Source organism: Entelurus aequoreus, linkage group LG01 (assembly GCF_033978785.1).
Source record: "Entelurus aequoreus isolate RoL-2023_Sb linkage group LG01, RoL_Eaeq_v1.1, whole genome shotgun sequence".
Classification (NCBI taxonomy): Eukaryota; Metazoa; Chordata; class Actinopteri; order Syngnathiformes; family Syngnathidae; genus Entelurus; species Entelurus aequoreus.
In genome coordinates this window covers 90,026,920-90,052,123 of record NC_084731.1, presented here as the reverse complement: position 1 = coordinate 90,052,123, position 25,204 = coordinate 90,026,920, and the positions used below count along the sequence as shown (strand labels likewise).

The 25,204-nt window shown below is 36.2% G+C and overlaps 1 protein-coding gene and 1 pseudogene across 3 annotated transcripts in view; both read left to right on the top strand.

The window, feature by feature from the left end:
• The window catches only part of LOC133658961 (potassium voltage-gated channel subfamily H member 3-like), a 92,406-nt pseudogene extending 84,884 nt beyond the window's left edge, over positions 1–7,522 (top strand).
• Positions 7,523–9,896: 2,374 nt separating this feature from the next.
• The window catches only part of LOC133658970 (DNA-binding protein SATB2-like), a 45,012-nt gene continuing 29,704 nt past the window's right edge, over positions 9,897–25,204 (top strand). Inside the window, exons 1-3 of one of the 3 annotated variants that reach the window (XM_062061545.1) lie at positions 9,897–9,977; positions 13,668–13,752; positions 19,752–19,973. In XM_062061545.1, coding sequence (XP_061917529.1) covers positions 13,746–13,752; positions 19,752–19,973 — 229 coding nt within the window. In that variant the 5' untranslated portion in view covers positions 9,897–9,977; positions 13,668–13,745. Of the gene's footprint in view, positions 9,978–12,697; positions 13,753–19,751; positions 19,974–25,204 lie in introns of those variants that run through there. The other 2 variants (XM_062061554.1, XM_062061538.1) reach the window with 2 other exon arrangements.

Genomic DNA, 25,204 nt, shown 5'->3' with positions numbered 1-25,204 from the left:
TCAAAAGTTTGGGGTCACCCAAACAATTTTGTGGAATAGCCTTCATTTCTAAGAACAAGAATAGACTGTCGAGTTTCAGATGAAAGTTCTCTTTTTCTGGCCATGTTGAGCGTTTAATTGACCCCACAAATGTGATGCTCCAGAAACTCAATCTGCTCAAAGGAAGGTCAGTTTTGTAGCTTCTGTAACGAGCTAAACTGTTTTCAGATGTGCGAACATGATTGCACAAGGGTTTTCTAATCATCAATTAGCCTTCTGAGCCAATGAGCAAACACATTGTACCATTAGAACACTGGAGTGATAGTTGCTGGAAATGGGCCTCTATACACCTATGTAGATATTGCACCAAAAACCAGACATTTGCAGCTAGAATAGTCATTTACCACATTAGCAATGTTTAGAGTGTATATCTTTAAAGTTAAGACTAGTTTAAAGTTATCTTCATTGAAAAGTACAGTGCTTTTCCTTCAAAAATAAGGACATTTCAATGTGACCCCAAAATTTTGAACGGTAGTGTAAATCGTGGTCCCAATAAGGAAAACCATTGCATCCAAAATAGAATGTCTCATTTGCACCACTGGTGGTGAAATCTATCAAAACTAGGGTGGTCCCAAAAAGGAGGGATTTTTCTAATTGACTGTGTGTCGGTTTTAAAAGTGCTCCCCCTCTGGTCAACATATGAAATTAAGTGTGTGTAAAAATTTGAAGTGCTCCCCCTTTGGCCAACATATATAATAACAAGTGTGTGAGAAATAGAAAATGAATTAAAAAAAATAAATAAATATGTATGTAGATACATACTGTAATAACTTGAAGTAAATAATAAAGATTAAAAAACAATTACTAACAAAAAATGTACTAAAAGCAGTCTATTTCTCACAATGTGTCGACGTTTTTCTTATAAAATTGGGAGCAATTTCTCATATTCTTTCTGTTTCTGTAATATTGCATGGTTTTCTTGTAAAATTATTTTTTTTTTATGTAAAATTATTACTTTTGAATGCAAAATGGCTTCGTAAAAAATGCCAAGATAAAATTCCGACTTTTATCACAATATTGCAAATTTTTTGTTGTTGTAAAATAGTGACATTTTTTGAGTAAAATTATGACCTTTGTCATAATTTTGCCAAGTAAAAATTCCGATTCTTATTATAATATTGCCAAAATTGTAAAGTTTTCTTATAACATTGCGACTGTTATCGAGTACAATTCCAACTTTTATCATAATATTGCACAAATGTTCAGTTTTTCTTGTAAAATCTTGGCTTGCGTTGAGTAAAATTATCTTTTACTTGTGAAACTCTGACCTTTTTCTTGTGAAATTACAACTCATTTTTCACAACAAGCTTTTTTATATTTGTATAGCATGTATACGTTATTAATGTTGTAAATACAAATCTGTATATATCTAGAAAGGGTCGTCCTCAAGAGGTAGGCATTTTTCGGAGGTCTCAAGGAGGTAACAAATACAAAAATGTGTGTGTGTGTGTGTGTGTGTGTGTGTGTGTGTGTGTGTGTGTGTGTGTGTGTGTGTGTGTGTGTGTGTGTGTGTGTGTGTTTGTGTGTGTGTGTGTGTGTGTGTGTGTGTGTGTGTGTGTGTGTGTGTGTGTGTGTGTGTGTGTGTGTGCACACGAAGCATTTCATTCACTCTCCAGTGGGACAAAGCAAAAAACACAAAAACGACACATTTTCATCATCTTTGAGATGGAGTCGCATACTAATCAGGATGCAGACGTGTGAAAGGATGAAGGAAACATTGGCTGTGTTTCAACCCGCACACTTGCATACTCACACTTAGCATTTAGAGTGCATAAAAAGTGAGTTCACACTGAGAGGTACGACAAAATGCAGTGCGCCGCTAGTACTGGGATGTTGCATTCAAAAAAACAAAGGCAAAACAACAAGTAGCCTAACTGTCCTCATCTGCACCCGCCCTGCCGACACACACACACACGCATACAGAGTCACTAGCCGTGTGGTGCACACAGTTCTAAATCACAAAACTCTTTAACTTCAACAGCCAGGTTGCTACAGTAATTAGGACTAAAAAAAAGTTCATCCACTTTAGCTTTACATGTTTGTCTTATTTTCTATTCTCATGCGAACATGCTCACTCCACGTTAGTTATGCAAGAGTGTTCAAGTCTGGATTGAAGACGTTACCGTGACACTTTTTTTTTTTTTGGTTGCGTGAATATTGTGGAGCATGGAGTTTCACTAACACTTGTGAATGTCATAGAAATCCATGAAAAAGATAAGATTTTACATTTGAAAAGGCTGTTCAATCCAGGCAGTGCTTGTCATGAATAGGTGTGTTGTCATGGTGATGTGGTGTGTGTACGCACGCTACAACAGCTTCTTCCTGGCTTGGTGGGAATTATAATCCGTGGATGAAACTCTGTTTCACTCATTGTTATACCTACCCTGGTGTTATTTGTGGTGTTAAGAGTTCTGTTTAGTACAAATGTTTGTGAAGCTGTGACACGTCAGGTAGGGTTTAGACCAGGGGTGTCCAAACTTTTTCCACTGAGGGCCGCACACGGAAAAATTTAAGCATGCGGGGGCCATTTTGATATTTTTCATTTTTAACCATAACAAAATATATGGATTTTTTTTTTTTAAGCTTTAGGGCTCCCGGGGACCATAAAGGGTCTCAGTCATTAAAATGTAAAAAATAAGTAAAATTATTATTTTTTTTTTTTTAACCCTTACAGTAAATCTCTATATCAACTTCAGGTATATTACTTCTTTGTTTTTTTGTTCGGTTTGCACTTCATGAAGTTTTGCACTTGAGTATTTTTTGTGTGTTTTTTTGTTTGTTTTTGTTATATTTGGATGTAATTGTTGGTTTATATATCATCAAGTAAGACTACATATTAGGTTGAAGGGGGCAGGAAAATATAACTCATATAATTGTGGTATAATTGTCTATCAAAGATGCACATCAATGAAGGAGATAAATAAAAATGAATGAATGAATGAAAGGTTGATATAAAGTTAAAAAAAAAAAAAGGTTTTAAGACAACTTTGTTTTTTATAGTAAAACCGAAATATGCAGTATTTAGTAATTAGAGCCCTAAAAGATCAATAATGCAGGACACCATTGATTTTAATTCTTTAATATTTTTGAGTAATCACAGTGAAAAGTTAAATAAAATCCTACTAAATATATTTGGGATCCAAACGGTCCCCCACTCATAAAGTGATACATTTTTATTAGTTTTTTTTACTTTAACACTTAAATTACGAGATCAACTTCAGATATATCTGTCGATTTTACGTTTGAACTATTATTTTGTTTGTATTATGCTCTTTTGTCAAATAAAACTTTGATGTTTTTTTATGGCAACCACACAATATATGCAATCTTTTTTCCACATAAAACATTTTAAAGTGATATTTTTAAGCAATAATTCATTATAACATAGATTTTTAGTCTTTTTTTTTTTTTTTTTTTAGCAATGGCAAAAAAAAAGAAAAATAAACAAAGGGGAAAAGAAAAAAAACAGCCTGCATGGCAGCCTTTGTGTCAACATTGCAACTTTTTCTTGTTAGATTTCACCTCATTCCACTTTTTTTAAATGTTTTTTTAAATTTTTGCAATATTATCAATTTTGCAATTTTTGCAGAATGTGTGGCGGGCCGCTAAACAATTAGCTGCGGGCCGCAAATAGCCCCCAGGCCGCACTTTGGACACCCCTGGTTTAGACTGTGTGTATGTGTGCGTGCGTGCGTGTGTGTGCGTGTGTGTGTGTGTGTGCGCATGCTTGAGATGACAGTTTGATGATTTGACTCAATTTATCGATGTTACATTATATATGTATTTTCTATTGAGAAGTCATGTAGTGATAACGATCAAGATGCAATGCATTGAACGTCCATTGGATGTCCCGACATGGTAAATATAAGCGCAGTCGCAATCACGAGACAGCAATGTGCATTTTGATTTTTGATAGTTAATACAGAGTGGCATTGTAGCCCTTTTATCCTCATCTCAATGTAAGTTTCCAGGTGTCTCAATTGAAGCGATCAGAAAATATTTGATAGTTTTCTTTTGTCATTTTATTACGTGTGGTGTACACTGCATCCAAACTTCTATATAATGTTCCCCTTTCCCGGGGCGCTGGACTTATTCCAGCCTCTGAGGTGCGTAAGAGCAAAAGTATTTAAGTTGATGGACGAATACGCGGAAGGCCAGATTTGACAGGGAACACCCACATTTAAAGCGGTCATATAACGATTTATTTTGTGGGCGGTCTTATTTACCTGCCTCCACTTTGACTGCGTCTTCTCCCCGTCAGCCAATGTTGTAGTTTTTAGCGCTTGCATATGGAGTTTAAGTTTGAACTGTACGCTACTTTCTATTAGAAATGGCAACAGCGGAGGATGCATGTGCATGTACGAGCCAGTCTTCCCACGACAAGAGGGGAGAGAAAAAGCAGGAACTTAATGTCTACAATGGCGCACTCGCGCAAAGCTCTTCGAGTAAAACCTTACCATATATGGAGATATCCGCTGACGTCACTAATTGCGCAAATTCCAAACGGCTCACTTGGAGGAAGTATGAAGTGTGAATGTTGTCTGTCTATCTGTGTTGGCCCTGCGATGAGGTGGCGACTTGTCCAGGGTGTACACCGCCTTCCGCCCATGTGCAGCTGGGATAGGCTCCAGCACCCCCCGCCGCCCCTTAAGGGACAAGCGGTAGAAAATGGAGGGATGGATGAAGAAAGGCAAGATAAAGTTAAAGTTAAAGTACCAATGATTGTCACACACACACTAGGTGTGGTGCAATTTGTCCTCTGCATTTGACCCATCCCCTTGTTCACCCTCTGGGAGGTGAGGGGAGCAGTGGGCAGCAGCGGTGCCACGCCCGGGAATCATTTTTGGTGATTTAGCCCCCAATTCCAACTGTTGATGCTGGTATGACTCTGTTGTTGTAGATTGTTATATAAATATTTCCACAATGCCGCCATGGTTTGATTTCACATTTTCCTGGACTTATGCAGATCCAAATACACAAAAACAGGTAACAATAGGTAAGAAATTGATTTTGCATTATAGGTCCGCTTTAAGGCTTGCTCCACACAGAGTGACGTAAGCGCGCAAGGACAGATTTAAGTCGAAGGAAGAGTTGATTGATTGATTGATTGAAACTTTTATTAGTAGATTGCACAGTACAGTACATATTCCATACAATTGACCACTAAATGGTAACACCCGAATACGTTTTTCAACTTGTTTAAGTTGGGGTCCACGTAAATCAATTCATGGTACAAATATATACTATCAGCATACAACTGTCATGTCTGTGTTAATCATGTTTTTGTTTGGTCATGTTTTGCTTGGTTTTTGGACTCTTTTTTAGTTCCTGGTTTCACTTCCTTGTTTTGTTTGGTTTCCATGGTCGCCCATTAGTTTTCACCTGTCATGTCACGCACCTGTTTCACGTTTTGAGTCACGCACCTGTTTTCACTGATCATGTCACTATTTAAATCTGTCTGTTTCTGTTGTTCGTCCTGGCGACATCACACATTCATGCTCCACACTCTCGACACATCCTTATCATCCATGCTGCTCTTTTTTATGCCCCTCTTTCCATGCCAAGTAAGTTTTTGTTTATTAATGCCACAGTTAGTGTTTTTGTTTCATTGTTCATAGTTTCTGCCTTTGTGCAAGTTTTGTGTTTATAGCCAAGTTTTGTACTTCCGCCGCTGTGAGCGCCTTTTGTTTGCACCTTTTTGATTAATTATAATAAACATGTATTTAAATTCACGTCTCGCACGCGCCAATTTTCCGTTGCCTTCCGGAGAAACAAACCACGCCAAGGACCAAGTCGTGACAAAAACAGTCATCACACAAGATTCATCAGAGTATATACATTGAATTATTTACATTATTTACAATCTGGGGGGTGGGATGTGGGGGGGTAGAGGGCTTAGGTTTGTTGATATCAGCACTTCAGTCATCAACAATTATATCATCTGAGAAATGGACTTTGAAACAGTGTAGGTCTGACTTGGTAGGATATGTACAGTGAGCAGAGAACATAGTGAGTTCAGAAAGCATAAGAACAAGTATATACATTTGATTATTTACATTTGATTATTTACAATCCGGGGAGGTGGGATGTGGAGGGGGGAGGGGGTTAGTCTAGGGTTGTAGTTGTCTGGAGGTGTTCTTTTACTGCAGTTTGAAGGAGGATAGAGATGCCCTTTCTTTTACACCTGTTGGGAGTGCATTCCATATTGATGTGGCATAGAAGGAGAGTGAGTTAAGACCTTTGTTAGATAGGAATCTGGGTTTAACGTGGTTAGTGGAGCTCCCCCTGGTGTTGTGGTTATGGCGGTCATTTACGTTATGGAAGTAGTTTGAGTAGTTCAGTGGAGCCAGTCCGTGCACCTTTTTTCACCTAAACACATTAAAGAATCAGGCTCTTACTAATTCCACATTTAACCGACATTTGACCTTTTTTCTCCTTTTACGTTCAGGTTTGTGGATGGCGTCGACTCCGAAAACCAAAGTGGTTTTGCCACTAAGTTTGATTTCACTCCCAGCTCCCCGCAGAGTTTCCTAGGCAGCCCTGACTCAGCTCCGGCAGGTAAGGCGCAAACCAGCACACTTTCCAAAGAGTCCCGGATCTCTGTTGATGCCGTGTTGCATGCGTCTTTTCCACAGAGGAGCACGACGACTGCGACACCATGCAGGCCATCACTAAACTCAAACACGAGGTACGACTCCTGCACTTGAACTTCGGTCCGCAACGCGTTTTAAACTTCTCCTCTTACCCCTTGAACCAGATGAAGGTTCTCTCTCGCCAGGTGACCACCATGAGCCATGAGCTTCAGGAAATCACCCGACTTCTCAAACCACTTTTTCACAACAACCCCTCGACCCTGCTGATGCCCAACACCGTGACTCCGCCTCCTAGCATCTCGTCACACGGTTGCTCCCCGGCGCCAGCACTTTTTACCCAGCATGCAGAGGACCGACAGCGCCTCCTGGTACCCGGGCCATCATCTCCTCCGCTGAGCATGACGCCGTTTGAAGGCGCAGCCGACTGCGACGTCTTTCGCTGGTCCGATTCCCAAACCCTCACCTCCAGTGACCTTCCAGTTGGGTCTCATTGCTCAGCTCCGCCATCACTTAACAGTTCTCCCCATGTGCACACGCTGATACCGCTTCCCACCTCGTCCTCCATCCCATCCCTCTCTTCTTCATCCACCTGCACGACTCTTCTGCTGGACTTAACAGGACCAAATGTTGAGCCACATTCTCGATATCCGCACCCCCCTTGCTGCCATTCTCATGTTTTCCAGCCCTCCATGACCACGCCCCAAGGGGAGGTAATGTGGGAAGACCACGCCACCCAGCTCAGTTTCGTGGACGAGGTGCAGCCATGAGCGTAAGCCGAGCGCGCCGGACTAAAAGAGCGGGAAATTGCACGCCACACCACTTACTCTCCTGCATGACAAACGTGACAGTAAAAACATCTACTGTTGGAGAGACAGAGCTTGCAATAAAAGTTTTACTGCTTTAGTTTGGATGTTGTGAATTGATGCTTGATCATGAAGGAACTGCCAGGAATGCGGTTCCTCTGTCTACCACTAGATGTCAGCGTTGAACAAATATTGTATCAAAAAGAAACATCTTAGATAATTGTTGTTATTGAAATTCACCTTTTGAATATAATTGTGTGAAACACTACATATTGTATTCATTAGACGTGTTCAGGTGGGCTTTTCATGCAATTTGAAATTATTTTAGGAAGTGATGGGAGCAGGAGCGTAGCACCAAATTTTGAACCCCCATACACAGGACTCCACACTTGGTATGTTTACATGCACTAAAAAAACTAATACTTCCATTGATTTGGTTAAAACCAGCTTTTTAAAACCTTACTTAGGTTTTTAAAATTTTTAAACATACCTAGAACATATTTACATACATATATGCATGCATGCGTATATGTATATATATATATATATATATATATATATATATATATATATATATATATATATATATATATATATATATATATATATATATATATATATATATATATATATATATATATATATGTATATAGATACAGTATATATATATATATATATATATATATATATATATATATATATATATATATATATATATATATATATATATATATATATATATATATATATATATATATATATATATATATATATATATATACATACACACATGCATGCATATATGTATGTAAATATGTTCTAGGTATGTTTAAAAAATTCAAAACCTAAGTAAGGCATACATGCGTGTATGTATATGTATATGTAAATGTATATATATACTGTATATATATATGTGTGTGTGTATATATATATATATATATATATATATATATATATATATATATATGATATATATATATATATATATATATATATATATATATATATATATATATATACAGTACAGGCCAAAAGTTTGGACACACCTCCTCATTCAATGTGTTTTCTTTATTTTCATGACTATTTACATTGTAGATTGTCACTGAAGGCATCAAAACGAATGAACACATGTGGAGTTATGTACTTAACAAAAAAAGGGGAAATAACTGAAAACCTGCTTTACATTCTAGTTTCTTCAAAATAGCCACCATTTTCCTCTGATTACTGTTTTGCACACTCTTGGCATTCTCTCGATGAGCTTCAAGCACACCTGTGAAGTGAAAACCATTTCAGGTGACTACCTCTTGAAGCTCAATGTAAATAGTCATAAAAATAAAGAAAACACATTCAATGAGAAGGTGTGTCCAAACTTTTGGCTTGTACTGTATATATATATATATATATATATATATATATATATATATATATATATATATATATATATATATATATATATATATATATATATATATATATATACCCCCATATGATTTAGTTTTGTTTCTTTTTACAAAAAAATATATGTAAAGTGACTTCAACATACATTTAAATAATCACATAACCTGTCATGATTTACTTAAATATGATAGGTTGATTGGCAACACTAAATTGACCCTAGTGAGTGTGAATGTTGTCTGTCTATCTGTGTTGGCCCTGCGATGAGGTGGCGACTTGTCCAGGGTGTACCCCGCCTTCCGCCCGAATGCAGCTGAGATAGGCTCCAGCACCCCCCGCGACCCCGGAGGGGACAAGCGGTGGCCAATGGATGGATGGATCATTATAAATCTGCCAAGGTTTCATTGACTTCAGAGTTTAAAGTAGAAATTAGCTAATTCACGTATGATTATCATCAGTGGATAATACGAGTCATAATCATACATTATTATTATTGTTATGATTTTATTATTATGAGTACATTTCCTGGGGGTTAGTCTCCTCCTGTCTTTAGAAACTAGTGACAGCTGTTTCCAACTTCAAACCAGGGTCCTTGAACACACCACAGTTTTGGCCAATGAGATGTAAAAGTGAAACTTGTTCATAACCTTCGCCTATGCTGCCACAGATAGATTTATTTATATTTTTATCTTTCATCTTATCCTTGTTGCCAATACTAGTGCTGTGCGAGATTGCTCAAAGGTGAACTTTGATGACGTCCGTGTTGGGTGAAGTGTTCAAAGTGTTCAAAGTTATAGGTTTGCAAATATCCAGTTGGAACGAACCATTTGGGCTTTTTGATAGGGGGTGTAGTTAGTCCTAGACATTCTTAATGTGATTCAAGCAACCATGGTATTGAACTTTCACAGCCATATTGATTTCATATTTATATTTATGACATTGTTTACGTAAATTACATACTCAAATGGAAGAAAACAGTCTTCAAACCTCACAAAAGCCATGGTCCCCCCTGTGCTTGGAGCCCCGATACAACATTCCTACTTAGCCCCCCACTTCGAAGCCGAGGCATGTTTTATAATCTCGCTTTAAACTTTTCCCAACTCAGAGGCAAGCTATCTTACCTCTCGCAGGTGGCCAGAGACGCAGTGTGAGTGTTTCTGTGAGCAATGTTACTAAAAGTAGTTTCTATGTGTTAGCTCTTACAATAAATATTTGTCGCTATAACTTAATATTCAGGTCACGGCATGTAAATGAAGTATTGTTGGTGATTTTTGATGGTTCTTTAGGAGGGCGTTATTGGCGAAATAGATGAATCCCCATTTCCTGCATGGTTAGCTGCCTTTTGCTAGAAGTTTTTGACTAAAAGACATGAAAGACATGCCTTGATCAGCAATGATGGGCAAAATTCTCCAAAAAAAAGTGTAGTTTCCCTCTGTCAAGAGAGGCCAAGGAATAAAAAAAGATTTAAGCTAAATAAAAATGTACATAATTACATAATATAAATATTAATATCTGCCAATTAAACTGTTATACATTTATTTTCTGTATGATTAAAAAATATATATTTCTAAAAGTTAAAAGTTAAAGTATCACTGATAGTCACACACAAGTTGTGGTGCATTTGACCATCCCCTTGTTCCACCCCCTGGGAAGTGAGGGGAGCAGTGAGCAGCAGCAGTGGCCGCGCTCGGGAATCATTTTGGTGATTCAACCCCCAATTCCAACCCTTGATGCTGAGTGTCAAGCAATGAGGCAATGGGTCCCATTTTTATAGTCTTTGGTATGACTCGGCCGGGGTTTGAACTCATGACCTACCGATCTCAGGGCGGACACTCTAACCACAAGGCAACTGAGCAGGCTGTTTTTTTTTTGTCTTAAGCAAAAATAATCAAATTTGCACAATACATGATCAATACATGCCGGCTTAGTGCAAACTTTGCAGTTTTAGTGGACTGCGTCGACTTCTGAGCAACGTCAAATCAGGTGTCTACGAAAATGTTCCTCAAAATACAATAATTCTATGTTTTTGGTGCAATGCTTTACCAGGTAATTAGCATTAGTGCTGGCATTCTTCACATTCTAGACAGGTATTTCGGTAATTATTAATGTAACGCTTACCAACGCTTGTTTACCATATTTTTCGGAGTATAAGTCGCTACGGAGTATAAGTCGCACCGGCCGAAAATGCATAATAAAGAAGGAAAAAAACATATATAAGTCGCACTGGAGTATAAGTCGCATTTTTGGGGGAAATTTGTTTGATAAAACCCAACACCAAGAATAGACATTTGAAAGGCAATTTAAAATAAATAAAGAATAGTGAACAACAGCCTGAATAAGTGCTGACAAAAAAAAAGTTTCTTCAGTTTCTTCAGCGATGTGTGATTTAGCCGTCAGCTCGTCTCTGGCAAACTTTTTTCAAGTTTTCAAACACCACCAGTTGTCTTTGTTAGTAACTCTGGGGCCGCTTCTTGAGCAGTGCGGACGTCTTCGCAGTTAAAGTTAAAGTACCAATGATTGTCACACACACATTAGGTGTGGTGAAATTGTCCTCTGTATTTGACCCATCCCCATGTTCACCCCTGGGAGGTGAAAGGAGCAGTGAGCAACAGCGGTGGCCGCGCTCGGGAATCATTTTGGTGATTTAACCCCCAATTCCAACCCTTGATGCTGAGTGCCAAGCAGGGAGGTAATGGGTCCCATTTTTATAGTCTTTGGTATGACTCGGGGTTTGAACTCACAACCTACCGATCTCAGGGCGGACATTTTAACCACAAGGCATTTACATTTAAATCCATTGTTAAATGTTAGAGTGTCAAATTTGATCAAAAGACGGGAGACTTTCACGGACGAACCGGATCTATTGACGATGGGATTGGGACGTTGCAGTATATATATATATATATATATATATATATATATATATATATATATATATATATATATATATATATATATATATATATATATATATATATATATATATATATATATATATATATATATATATATATATATATATATATATATATATATATATATATATATATATATATATATATATATATATATATATATATATATATATATATTGTATATATATACATATATACATATACATATATATATATAATATATATATATATATATATATATATATATATATATATATATATATATATTGTATATATATACATATATACATATACATATATATATATATATATATATATATATATATATATATATATATATATATATATATATATATATATATATATATATATATATATATATATATATATATATATACCTGTATATATATATATATATATATAATATATATATATATATACACATACATACATACATGCATCTTTATATATATATATATATATATATATATATATATATATATATATATATATATATATATATATATATATATATATACATATATATATATATATATATATATATATATATATACATATATACATATATATATATATATATATATATATATATATATATATATATATATATATATATATATATATATATATATATATATATATATATATATACACATTTACATATACATATACATATACATATACATATACATATACACACACAAACACACAAAGCCAGCCCCCGGCCAATTTTTTTTAACCCAATGCGGCCCCTGAGTCAAAAAGTTTGGGGACCCCTGCTTTATCGTGTCCGAAAAATTTAATAGTTTCCTTTTTCTAAGATATTAGTGAGATTGTAAAGGACTGTTATTGATCCGATGTTAATGTGCCAGAATCTCTTTCTTGTTTAAAAAAAAAAAAAACTTCATACAATATTAACTTTCTTTGTTCATGCACATAATAATTACTAATAAAGTATTTGGATGCATTCCTTAAATTATTATATCATTGGTTGCCATAGAAAGGATTGAAAGTAACATTGTGATATTGACACAAGCAGCAAATAATAGCTTTAATTTATAGTTGTGTAGATGGCATCACAGCAGTAAAAATTAAAAGTGTCCTCTTCACCTTATCCAGGTGTACAGATATTACGACGTGGGACATGTTAAAGCCACCCTTTTTGTTTTTTGGCAAGGAAAAGCATCTTATTGCCTCTTCTTCATAACTAATTCCCAGCCCGCTTTCTTAGGTTCAGCGTTAAAGAGCTGTGATTGGATTGTGTTATTGTCTTACCCTAAGTGCCTTTGTTTTGATTAGTTATCCTCTTATTTTTACCTCAAACCCAAATAAAATAAACAGCTTCCAGCCCAGGGAGGCAATGGCCACAAGGAAGTAAAAAAAATGTGCCCATGTAATTTGAGTTATTATTTGAGTCAAACAATATCAAACTAATTTCACATCAATAAAAAAGGCACACAAAATAAAAATTCACCATGCCGTTAAGGGTAAAGATAAGGTGTCTTTTGTTTATTTTTCAAGGATTTGACAACCCTACTGTACATCCAGAGGGGACAGATAACAAGTGCTGATAAATGCTCTTCAAATAATCAATTCATTGATGAAACATTTCTGGGATTCCTATCACACACCTGCTTGCAATCCTTCTGACATCCCTGATCTGCAGCCTGCAGTAAATATTTGATAGACATTGTGTCAGTGGGGCTCCCTCCCACTCCACTTCCCAGCCTTCATCCCCTCAGCTCAGAGTCGACAGCAGCACAAGCAGCAGACAGTCTTTCTTCACTGCTGCTAGTGCTCACATCTAAACGCGTGCGTGCGTGTGTGTGTCTGTGTGTGTCCTTGTATGCATGCGTCTGTGTGTGTGTGTGTGTGTGTGTGTGTGTGTACATGCTGCAAAGGAAAAGTTAGCCATCAGACTGGAGTCGCTCAGCCTTGCCAGTGGATGGACTTTATTCACTGGCGAGCAAGGTGGCATCATGAAAAGTAAGTCATTGTTCATTAAAAAAAAAGCTACAATGCTTATTGGCATTTTATTTTTTTAAACACTTGTCCTTCTTTCTTTTCTTTCCTTTGTCGTTGGTAAATCTATGTCCACCATTTATTTGTAAACTGTGTGTTTCTGTTACATTTTTACTGATATTTATTCCATTTATCCTTAATAGTTTTGCTCAGTTCTTTTTTAATTTTAGTATTTTTTTATCTTTATTTTTTTATCTATTCTACATATTCCTTTTATTTAATTATTTTCTTTTGTTCTGTCCATTGCTACACGTTCTTCTCTCCTTAACTGCTCAACTGCACCGCTGATTAACACTTATCACAATCGCACAAAACCGCACGCACAAGAATCACTTTACTTACCACTGTAATTACCGGACTACAATACTCTTCATTCAATGACTGTAAATAATGTAAAAACAAGTGTATAATGAAGTCATACTGTTCCATTACCTTTGTTCATACTACTGTCACTACTCAACTGCCAAAGAACTGTAGACACCTTAATATTTGTTGCTTCCTATACTGTATATACTGTATATATTGTATATACTGTTATACTATTTGATATTGCACTGGTACTGTATTTGACTACTGTACTTCTACTTGTACTGATACTTCTACCATAACTACTGGGACTTATTGTACAACTTATTGTCTTGTAATGAATGTACATCAGAGCTATTCAAATGTTTGTATTTTTTGTATTTAGTGTATTAGATTCTGCAACTAGTGTTTGGATCCCACTGTACGCAATATCTGAAGAGCATGGAAAAAAGCATTTCACTGTGGTGTACTCTGCATGTGACGAATAAAACCTTGAACCTTGAACTTCAATTGAATCGACCAAATGTAAACAAGGTGGTACATTGCAAATGATATAATAAGACTTTAATGATCAGGATTTGAATATGTGCTGCTTCTTTCTACTGCTTTTCAGACATGTTGAAATGTGTTATTGTATCCACATGCTGTAACTTAATAACTATATCGTACCGCGCCCTAGCTAACATTGGACAGGCACAATAACAGTTTCTCCGCGATCGCTGGCAGACCTGCTTTGCTTTGTTTTATTTAACTATTCCAAAAATTACTCTGATTTCAAAAAATATGTTTATTAGATTAGAAGGTAGGTGCGCTATTAAAGATATCAAAGCAAATTTTAAGACCAATGTCTTCGAAAAATATATCGTTCTTGTATCCACACCAGTAGGTAATACTATGATCAATGTTAATTACAAAACTAAATGTGGGATGTAAATAAAACAGGAAGTATAAGTGTTTGTATATAGTATATTATTGGTACACATGTATACAGGGATATTTCACAATTGTTTGTCTATGTCTTTACTCTGTTTATAATTGAACAGTGTTTATGCTGTGTACAAGGTGTATATGTAATATGTTGTGTGAAGGAAATTTCACATTTCTATGAAGCTCAAGATCAGAGCCTGATGTCTCTTGGTTTTGCTACATCTTGTATTTGAGATTGTTAATAGGGTTAGGCCCCAGGGGTCGGCAACCCAAAACGTTGAAAAAGCCTATTGGACCAAAAATACAAAAAACAAATCTGTCTGGAGACGCAAAAAATGAAAAGCTGTATATAAGTCTTATAATGAAGGCAACACATGACGTAAGTGTCTATATTAGCTATAATAGCCTACTATCAAAATTACTTTAAAAGTCTTATAAGTGTTATAATGAAGTCAACACGTGATGCAAGTGGTGATATTAGCTATAATAGCCTACTATCAAAATGACTATGTGTCGCAGGCTGAAGCAAATCTTTGTTGACAGAAATATTGGAATGTAATATTTATTCTACACATTTTTACAAGACTAGGAACCATTGGTATATCAGAGGCTACTCAGAAGGTGAGATAACTCCTGGAAATTACTGAATTTTAATGGCCAAAGGTATAGATGTCGCTGTCCAAGTTAAAGGAAACGTCAGGCTGTCTTCTTTTAATAGATGTATCACAATCTTTTGCAAGCTAGGTAACGTTTGCTGTGGTCTGGAACAACATGGCACACAAAAACGATCAGAAATTCAGCAAATATTACATACAAATAATGTGTCATGAGACATGCAAAACTAAATTATATACAAAGAGGATAAATGTAAAGTAAATTATATGAGCTCATATATACCTACAAATGAGGCGAAATTATGCAATATGTAAATACAGCTAGCCTAAATAGCCTGATTAGCACTCCAACAAGTCAATAACATCAACAAAGCACACCTTTGTGCATTCACGCACAGTATAAAACTTTTGGTGGACAAAATGAAACAAAGGAGTGGAAGACTTTACATGTAAACAAACTGTTGTGTCACAGTCCACACTATGGTGAGTTCAAGAACTACCGAAATTAGTAGGACAAAACGATGTTCATCAAATACTGTCATCAGTGAAGCATGCACACAAACATATTAAACATTGGGCTTTCTAACAATTGGGAAGATTTGTGTCATGTTTGTCCTCAAACAAAAAACATACTAAAACAAAAACATAATTTCCCCCCCCATCTTTTTCCTTTTTCAATCCTTTTTTAAAAATGCTCCAGGGAGCCACGAGGGCGGCACTAAAGGCTGGCTGACTCCCTTGTTGGGCGAAATTAGTGCTCAATTTCAAACTAAACCCTTTCGGTCTGTAAAATTGTCAATTCATGAATTAATGTATGTACAACTGTTTGTTCATTTTGTTGACCACTGACCGAAGAAAGAAACAACTAAACTAAACCAAACAACAGGTTGCCCATTAAGTGTCCACAATATATCATCGACCCTTCCATTGCACAGCTTTACTTGGGCAAAATACGCATTCAGGATGAGTTTAAGATGAATCATAAACGTGTGTAGATATTAAGTAACATTCCGTATACGGACACCATTTTTCTGCTATACAGTAGTACCTCAACTCACAAGCTTCATTGGCTCTGTGACGGATCTCATAACTCAAAACGCTTGTATTACAAATCAAAGTCAGCAATTGAAATGAATTCAAATAAATGTAATTGATGCTTGGACCCCCCAAAAGAGCACCATTTTCACATGTAACCTGCTTTTTATAAGAAAAACGCACTTTTACATAACAAATATTGGTAACACTTTAGCATGGGGAACATATTCACCATTAATTAGTTGCTTATTAACATGCACATTAGTAACTTATTGGCTCTTAATTAGTCATTATTAAGTACTTATTAATGCCTTCTTCTGCATGGCCTTATTATACAACCAGTAAGCCATTAACTAAGAGTCTTCCCTCAATAACCTCAGAATGATTGCTTATTAGTACTAAGTAAGGAAGTTGTTGTATATGATTCTCCCTTTTATACAACTTCATTAATATGGTCTGTTCTTACATAACAAAACACAAAACTACTATAACCCTAACCCTAACCCTAACCCTAACCCTTAAGTCTTTGTTAGTTAAAATATGTTACCCTAGTGTCCAAATAACTCTAAATTAAGTCTTTGTTACTTAGAATATGTTCCCCATACTAAAGTGTTACCAAAATATTGTATAAAAACAACACAATAGAATCTAGTACAAAAAACTACTTGAGTTTTAGGAAGTAATGTAATAATAAAGTACAACATCTCAGTCAAACACACCATCAGCAGCGTTAATGGATACAAGTTTGCCGTTTGGATATGATTTTAACATCCTTGCCTGGCGTTTGACTCGTTCTGCTTCAATATGGTGCAGACTAGCAGTGATACGCTCGAACGTCTTCGTCAAGTCAGCGACACGCTGAGTCATATTTTTGTTGATTTATTTTTTTAATTCAATGAAAATCATCCACTTTTTTCTGTCAGCACTTTCTTCCTTTCCTTGGTTGGAAAAACAAAGTCGATATCTAGCTATAAGCTAATGCTAGCAACTGAGACCAGAGGTTTTGGGTGGATCTTACGGGATTCATTGTGACATTTGCTACGCCAACTAACAGCGGGGATGCTTGGAACTCAAATGTTTGCTTGTAACTTAAAACATAATTCGCTGAGAGACAGCTCTCATCTCAAAACACTCTTAAGTTGAGGTATTACTGTATTCACCAAGTTTAGTGACGTCTCAAGTGATTTCCTCTCCATAGTAAAAGCTCTGGGATTTCTCACAGGAGTTGAATGTTATTCTTGATTGACTGCTGCAAGGTTTTATTCAGCGGGAAATAATAGTTCAGCCGGCGCTAAAAACAGGATGCTGAGTGGTTATTGGTTGTGATATTGGTTAGAGATGGCTTTTTTGCCGATATACGATATTGTCCAACTCTTAATTACCGATTCCGATATCAACCGATACCGATATATACAGTCGTGGAATTAACACATTTATATGCCTAATTTTGTTGTGATGCCCCGCTGGATGCATTAAAAAATGTAACAAGGTTTCCCAAAATAAATCAACTCAAGTTATGGAAAAAAATGCCAACGTGGCACTGCCATATTTATTATTGAAGTCACAAAGTGCATTATTTTTTTTTAACATGCCTCAAAACAGCAGCTTGGAATTTGGGACATGCTCTCCCTGAGAGAGCATGAGGAGGTTGAGGTGGGCAGGGTTGGGGGGTGGGGGTGGGGGGGGTGGGGGGGGGGTTTGGGTTAGGGGTGCAAGGTATGTATATTGTAGCGTCCCGGAAAAGTTAGTGCTGCAAGGGGTTCTGGGTATTTGTTCTGTTGTGTTTATGTTGTGTTACGGTGCGGATGTTCTCCCGAAATGTGTTTGTCATTCTTGTTTGGTGTGGGTTCACAGTGTGGCGCATATTTGTAACAGTGTTAAAGTTGTTTATACGGGCACCCTCAGTGTGACCTGTATGGTTGTTGACCAAGTATGCCTTGCATTCACTTGTGTGTGTGAAAAGCCGTAGATATTATGTGACTGGGCCGGCACACAAAGGCAATGCCTTTAAGGTTTATTGGCGCTCTGTACTTCCGCGTACACAGCGGCGTTTTAAAAAGTCATAAATTTTACTTTTTGAAACCGATACCGATCATTTTGATAATTTCCGATATTACATTTTAAAGCATTTATCGGCCGATATATCGGCAGTCCAATATTATCGGACGTCCGTAGTTATTGGTTGTGATATTGGTAGGTTAGACTTAGAAGGGCATACACATGATGTTGTGATGCTTTGATCAAAAGCATCTTACCAAGTATCAGTCTCTGTATTTAAAATGTTAAGTCGGCAGTCTTAGATGGTCTTACCATGAATTGATTAACGTGGACCCTGACTTAAACAAGTTGAAAAACGTATTCGGGTGTTACCATTTAGTGGTCAATTGTACGGAATATGTACTGTACTGTGCAATCTACTAATAGAAGTTTCAATCAATCAATCAGTCTAGCGCAGGGGTGCCCAAACGTCTTCCACTGAGGGCCACAGACTGACAAATCAAAAGATGCGGGGCCCTTTTGGTATAGTTTTCACTTTAAAAACCAGTATAATATATTTTTAAAAATTCAAAGAACTAGACAAGGCCATTTTGGTAAACAATTTGTGTGAATGCTGACGATCTAAAGCCGAACTGAACTCCCAGATAGTCTTAAGTAACCAAAAAATATGAGCAAAATGACCTAAAAAAAGCTAGCATGCTAACACTACTATAATAACATAACAATAGTGAAAGTTAGCATTAGTGAAATACCAAAGTATATGACACTGAGGTGTATACCGGCTAAAACAATCTAGCATGCTGATGTTAGCATGCTAATACGCTAACTGTAACATGCGTCAAGTACCAAAATATATTATTCTGAAGTTTTTTGCCTGAAAATGTTGTTTAAAATGCTAGCCTGCTAACATTAGCATGCATCAAGTACCAACATGACGGAGGTGCATACCTACAAACTTAGCTTAAAAAAAGCTAGTATACTCACGTTAAATAAACACGGCTTCTAATAAAGTCTTGCAAGCCACAGGCTTTGAGTGACAATATTACCCAAAATGGCTCATTTTTGTGGTTTGATGTTGTCAAGGTTCCACGCCGGGTGACCCACCTGAAGAGTGCAGGAGGATGGAGCAGCAGGGAGCCGATCAAGTTGCAGACGCCGAAAGCCTCCGAGGCAGCCCGGAGGAAGGGGGTGACGGAGGGGAGAGTCCCATCCCGCCATGCAAAATCAGCCTTCTGGATGTCAATGGCAGCCCGGACAGTCCACAAACCCGACTTAATACCGACGCACCACTGAGGCCGCTGGGAGGTGCGTCTCCTACACACACAGACACATTATCATTATCATCAGCATCAAAACACAAACCCAACCAAGAGGTGCTGACTTGGTTTAGACCCGATGAGGGACTGATAGAACATATCAATTAGCGTGAAGTTGGCCAAACTCAAATAAGAAGCAACATGGCTGACTGCGACAAGAAGCTAGTTTTCGTTTTCAACAACATGCAACAAGTGCTTGGCGCTGATATTGTACAAGTACGGTCTTGTAAGTGAGGCCCGACAGAACCACACAGAATCTTTGGAGACTTTATTGTCGCCCTCATAACAGTATTAGCAACTAGCCAGTAATCACAACAACAACGACACAGCACTTCCTCATTATGCACCAATGACGGTTACGGCGAGTGAGGTTGCATTCACGAACACACGTAATTATGAGCCTCGATGTTACAACTCAAGTAAGTTGTTTTTTGCATGTTCTCTATTAGGGCTGCGAATCTTTGGGTGTCCCACGATTCGATTCAATATCGATTCTTGGGGTCATGATTTGATTCAAAATCTTTTTTTTCCGATTCAACGTGATTCTCGATTCAAAAACGATATTTTCCCGATTCAAAACGATTCTCTATTCATTCAATACATAGGATTTCAGCAGGATCTACCCCAGTCTGCTGACATGCAAGCAGAGTAGTAGATTTTTGTAAAAAGCTTTTATAATTGTAAAGGACAATGTTTTATAAACTGATTGCAATAATGTAAATATGTTTTAACTATTAAATGAACTAAAAATATGACTTATTTTATCTTTGTGAAAATATTGGACACAGTGTGTTGTCAAGCTTATGAGATGCGATGCAAGTGTAAGCCACTGTGACACTAATGTTCTTTTTTCTTTTTTTTATATAAATGTCTAATGATAATGTAAAAGAGGGATTTTTAATCACTGCTATGTTGAAATTGTAACTAACATTGATACTGTTGTTGATAATATTCATTTTTGTTTCACTACTTTTGTTCTGTGTCGTGTTTGTGTCTCCTCTCAATTGCTCTGTTTATTGCAGTTCTGAGTGTTGCTGGGTCGGGTTTGGTTTTGGAATTGGATTGCATTGTTATGGTATTGCTGTGTATCGTTTTGTTGGAATTGATTAATTAAAAAAAAAATTTAAAAAAATAAAAATAAAAATAAAAATTAAAATTAAAAAAAATAAAAATTAAATAAATAAATAAATAAATAAAATCGATTTTTTTTAAATGAGAATAGATTCTGAATCGCACAACGTGAGAATCGCGATTCGAATTTCGAATCGATTTTTTCCCACACCCCTATTCTCTATGTTCTCTACAGCTAATTAAACAGCTTTTTTAAAAATGTATTACTTAGTTATCAGTTGTTGTGTACCATAGGCGCCGATCTACATTTCTGCCAGTGGGTGCTCGGTGTGTGTGTGTGTATTAAAAAAAAATATTACATGTTCAGCGAAGTTAATAACCCATATGATTTGTAGCTTTATAATTTTGTAAAACGGACCAAACTCGCCACAAAATTAACTACAACAAGATTGATTTTTCAAAAATGATTTTAAAGATTGAAAGTTGCCATCAATCCCACGTGGGTGCTTGGTATTGTCCGTGGGGAGGATCGCCGCCTATCATTGAAGCATTCAAATTGCTAATCTTTTAAATTTTATTGTCACAAATTTCTATGAAAAAGAAAAGCATTGTTTTTAACATTTAAAAATGGATTTAAATGTAAAGAAAAAACCAAAGAATCAACAGAAGTTTAGTTCAACGTTTAGTTGCAGTTCTAATCATATAGCATTTTTTTCTACACTCTCCCACAACGTTGTTCCATTGCAATCTGTTATGCAAATGAGGCAATGATGTCATCTCGCGACTTCTGGTAACTTTTAGGACAGCCAATAGCTACTTTCCTTACTGAGGAGTTGGGAAAGTTTTTTGCATGTTCTCTACAGCTAATTTGAACGGCTTTTTTTTTTTAATGTAATACTTAGTTATCAGTTGTTGTATAACATAGGCGGCGATCTACATTTCTGCCAGTGGGTGCTCGGTGTGTGTGTATTAAAAAAAAATATAGACATTCAGCGAAGTTAATATCCCATATGATTTGTGGCTTCATTATTTTGTAAAACGGACCAAACTCACCACAAAATTAACTACAACAAGATTGATTTTTCAAAAATTATTTTTTAAAAATTGAAAGTTGCCATCAATCCCACGTGGGTGCTCGGTATTGTCCGTGGGTGCTCGGGCCCCGAAGCACCCATGGGATCGGCGCCTATGTGTATTGCTAATGTTTTCAATGTGATTGTCACAAATTTCCATGAATAAAAAGCATTGTTTTTGGGGGATTTTTTGTTTTGTTATTTAGTTTTAATTTTTTAGGTTTCGGTTCGGGCACCGTTTAAGCACCGGCATCATGTTTTTTTAAGTGTACAATTAGAGCTGTCAATTTTAGAATTTGGATTAATCATGATAAATCACAAGTGATTACTTGCTTGCGTACTTTACATTAACTTAATAAAAGACACCAAATATTTTGACACAAATGCAATTTCATTGTCAGAATGTCATCCAGGAACATTTTTAAAAATGTTTTACTTGAATTCACGTCATTTGCCCAAAAATTGGTAACAGTTTTAAATAGAGATGTCCGATAATATCGGTCTGCCGATATTATCGGCCGATAAATGCGTTAAAATGTAATATCGGAAATTATCGGTATCGTTTTTTTTATTATCAGTATCGTTTTTTTTTTGTTATTAAATCCACATAAAAAACACAAGATACACTTACAATTAGTGCACCAACCTAAAAAACCTCCCTCCCCCATTTACACTCATTCACACAAAAGGGTTGTTTCTTTCTGTTATTAATATTCTGGTTCCTACATTATATATCAATATATATCAATACAGTCTGCAAGGGATACAGTCCGTAAGCACACATGATTGTGCGTGCTGCTGGTCCACTAATAATACTAACCTTTAACAGTTAATTTTACAAATTTTCATTAATTACTAGTTTCTATGTAACTGTTTTTATATTGTTTTACTTTCTTTTTTATTCAAGAAAATGTTTTTAATTTATTTATCTTATTTTATTTTATTCATTTTTTTAAAAAGTATCGTATCTTCACCATACCTGGTTGTCCAAATTAGGCATAATAATGTGTTAATTCCACGACTGTATATATCGGTTGATATCGGTATCGGTTGATATCGGTATCGGTAATTAAAGAGTTGGACAATATCGGCATATCGGATATCGGCAAAAAGCCATTATCGGACATCCCTAGTTTTAAATGTTAAATTTGCCTACTCTTAATCCCCTCACTCATTTTTGCTTATCGTATGCACTGACCTGATCACTAACAGTACAATAACCATCCGCGGTTAAGGAAAAGGAACATGTACGCTAAAAATAAATTGTGTGATTAATCAGAGTATATCCATGATTAATGCAAACATTTTTTGTGATTATTCACATGAGTTAACTAGTTATTTTTGACAGTTCTAGTTAAAATGTTAAAGGGGAACGATCGTTCCCAATCATTGTGAGGGACATGTCGATGGATGTTATTTATTTGTATGGCATTCTAAATAGTTAATAAATGCGATCAAGCGTCTTTTTGTGTCATACTCGCCATTTCCGGGTCCTAAATGGCTGTCAAAGTGTACCGACTTGCCAATATTACATACAGATAATGTGTCATGACCGCACAGACATTTATGCGCCCATCGAAAAGAAGATATATTCATGTACAATTTTTTTTTTTTTTAATGGATGATATTTTCGCAATGTTGCTGTTCTGTTGTGTGAAATACCCGCTAGGTCCCAGAAGACGGTATCGGTCCACGCATGCGCGAAGACAATGTCACTTCCTGTCAACTTGTTTTACAGCAGTTATGTTGGTGCACTTTTTACGTGTTTTTGTTTTGTAATCTTTATTTCAATGTTAATATCATATGAAAGATTACATATAAAAGAACATAACGAAACAAACATTATTTAAGAATGCAGTAATTATTTTAAACCGTACAAATCCGTGCGGAATCCTGAACGATTCGCTGAGCTGCCTCAAGTGGCAAAGAAATCGATCTTTTTCACTACTTTATTCACATCAAATACATCAATACGGACTATTTAAAAGTCTACTTTTTGTTAGGCTGCAGATATAGATTGAAGTCTTTTAAAACAATCAATCAATCAATCAGAGTTTATTTATATAGCCCTCAATCGCAAATGTCTCAAAGGGCTGCACAAGCCACAAAGAAATCCTCCATCTACATTTAAAAAAGAAGGGAGTCAGTGGCGCCCCCCATGTGTCAATGACAGAAGGGTGAAAATTGTTAAAATCGTGGCGATAAAACGCTACTACGCCGTGATTTTTTGAGATCTTCCCTTGTTCATTTGTATATTCTTGTTCTCTTTTACTACTAGGTAAGCTAGTAGTGACGTGGCAGACGCTCCTTTGTTAAACATTGCAAGTCTAGGAATTTCCGGGGCGGCGTGGCTCAGACGGTAGAGCAAAAAAACAGACACTTCCTGGTTCGAAATGCAACTTCCGTCATCCGAGTCACTGCCGTTGTGTCCTTGGGCAAAGACACTTCACCCACATTGGTGCCAGTTCCGCCCACACTGGTGCAACTGTTGCTTGAATGCAGATAATGGGATTTTTCAATGTGAAGCGCTTCGAGTCACCAGAGAAAAAGCGCTATATAAATTTAATTCACTTCACTTCACGTGGAACAATTGGGTCTTTCGGTACACACTAAAAAATGCTGGGTTTTTTTGATAACCCAATTTATGAGTTGGGTTAAATTTTGGAGTTATTTTTATGAAGGGGTTATAAGGGTATTATTTTAACTCAGTTTCTGGGTTTTCAAAACTTTGAACCATTTTTGGGTTGTTTTTCAATGATTATTGCATTTTTGGGTAAAATGTTTTTTTTAATTAAAAAGGTACTTTTTTCTTGAAGGGAATTTTATTATGGATTAATCTCATTAACATTATTAACAATCGCACATATTATGTACATGCAAATATATGAGCATGCTGTATAGAACTACTATGACCATACACGGCAATTCTAGTAAAAACAAAAATGTCACTCATATCTTGCCTTTGAGTATATTTTGATGGAATAAAAATAATTTTGATCAGTAGTTGGGAAGGAGTAGGACAAACCAGCAATAAAATGTATAATTTTAAATAGGGATGTCCGATAATATCAGACTG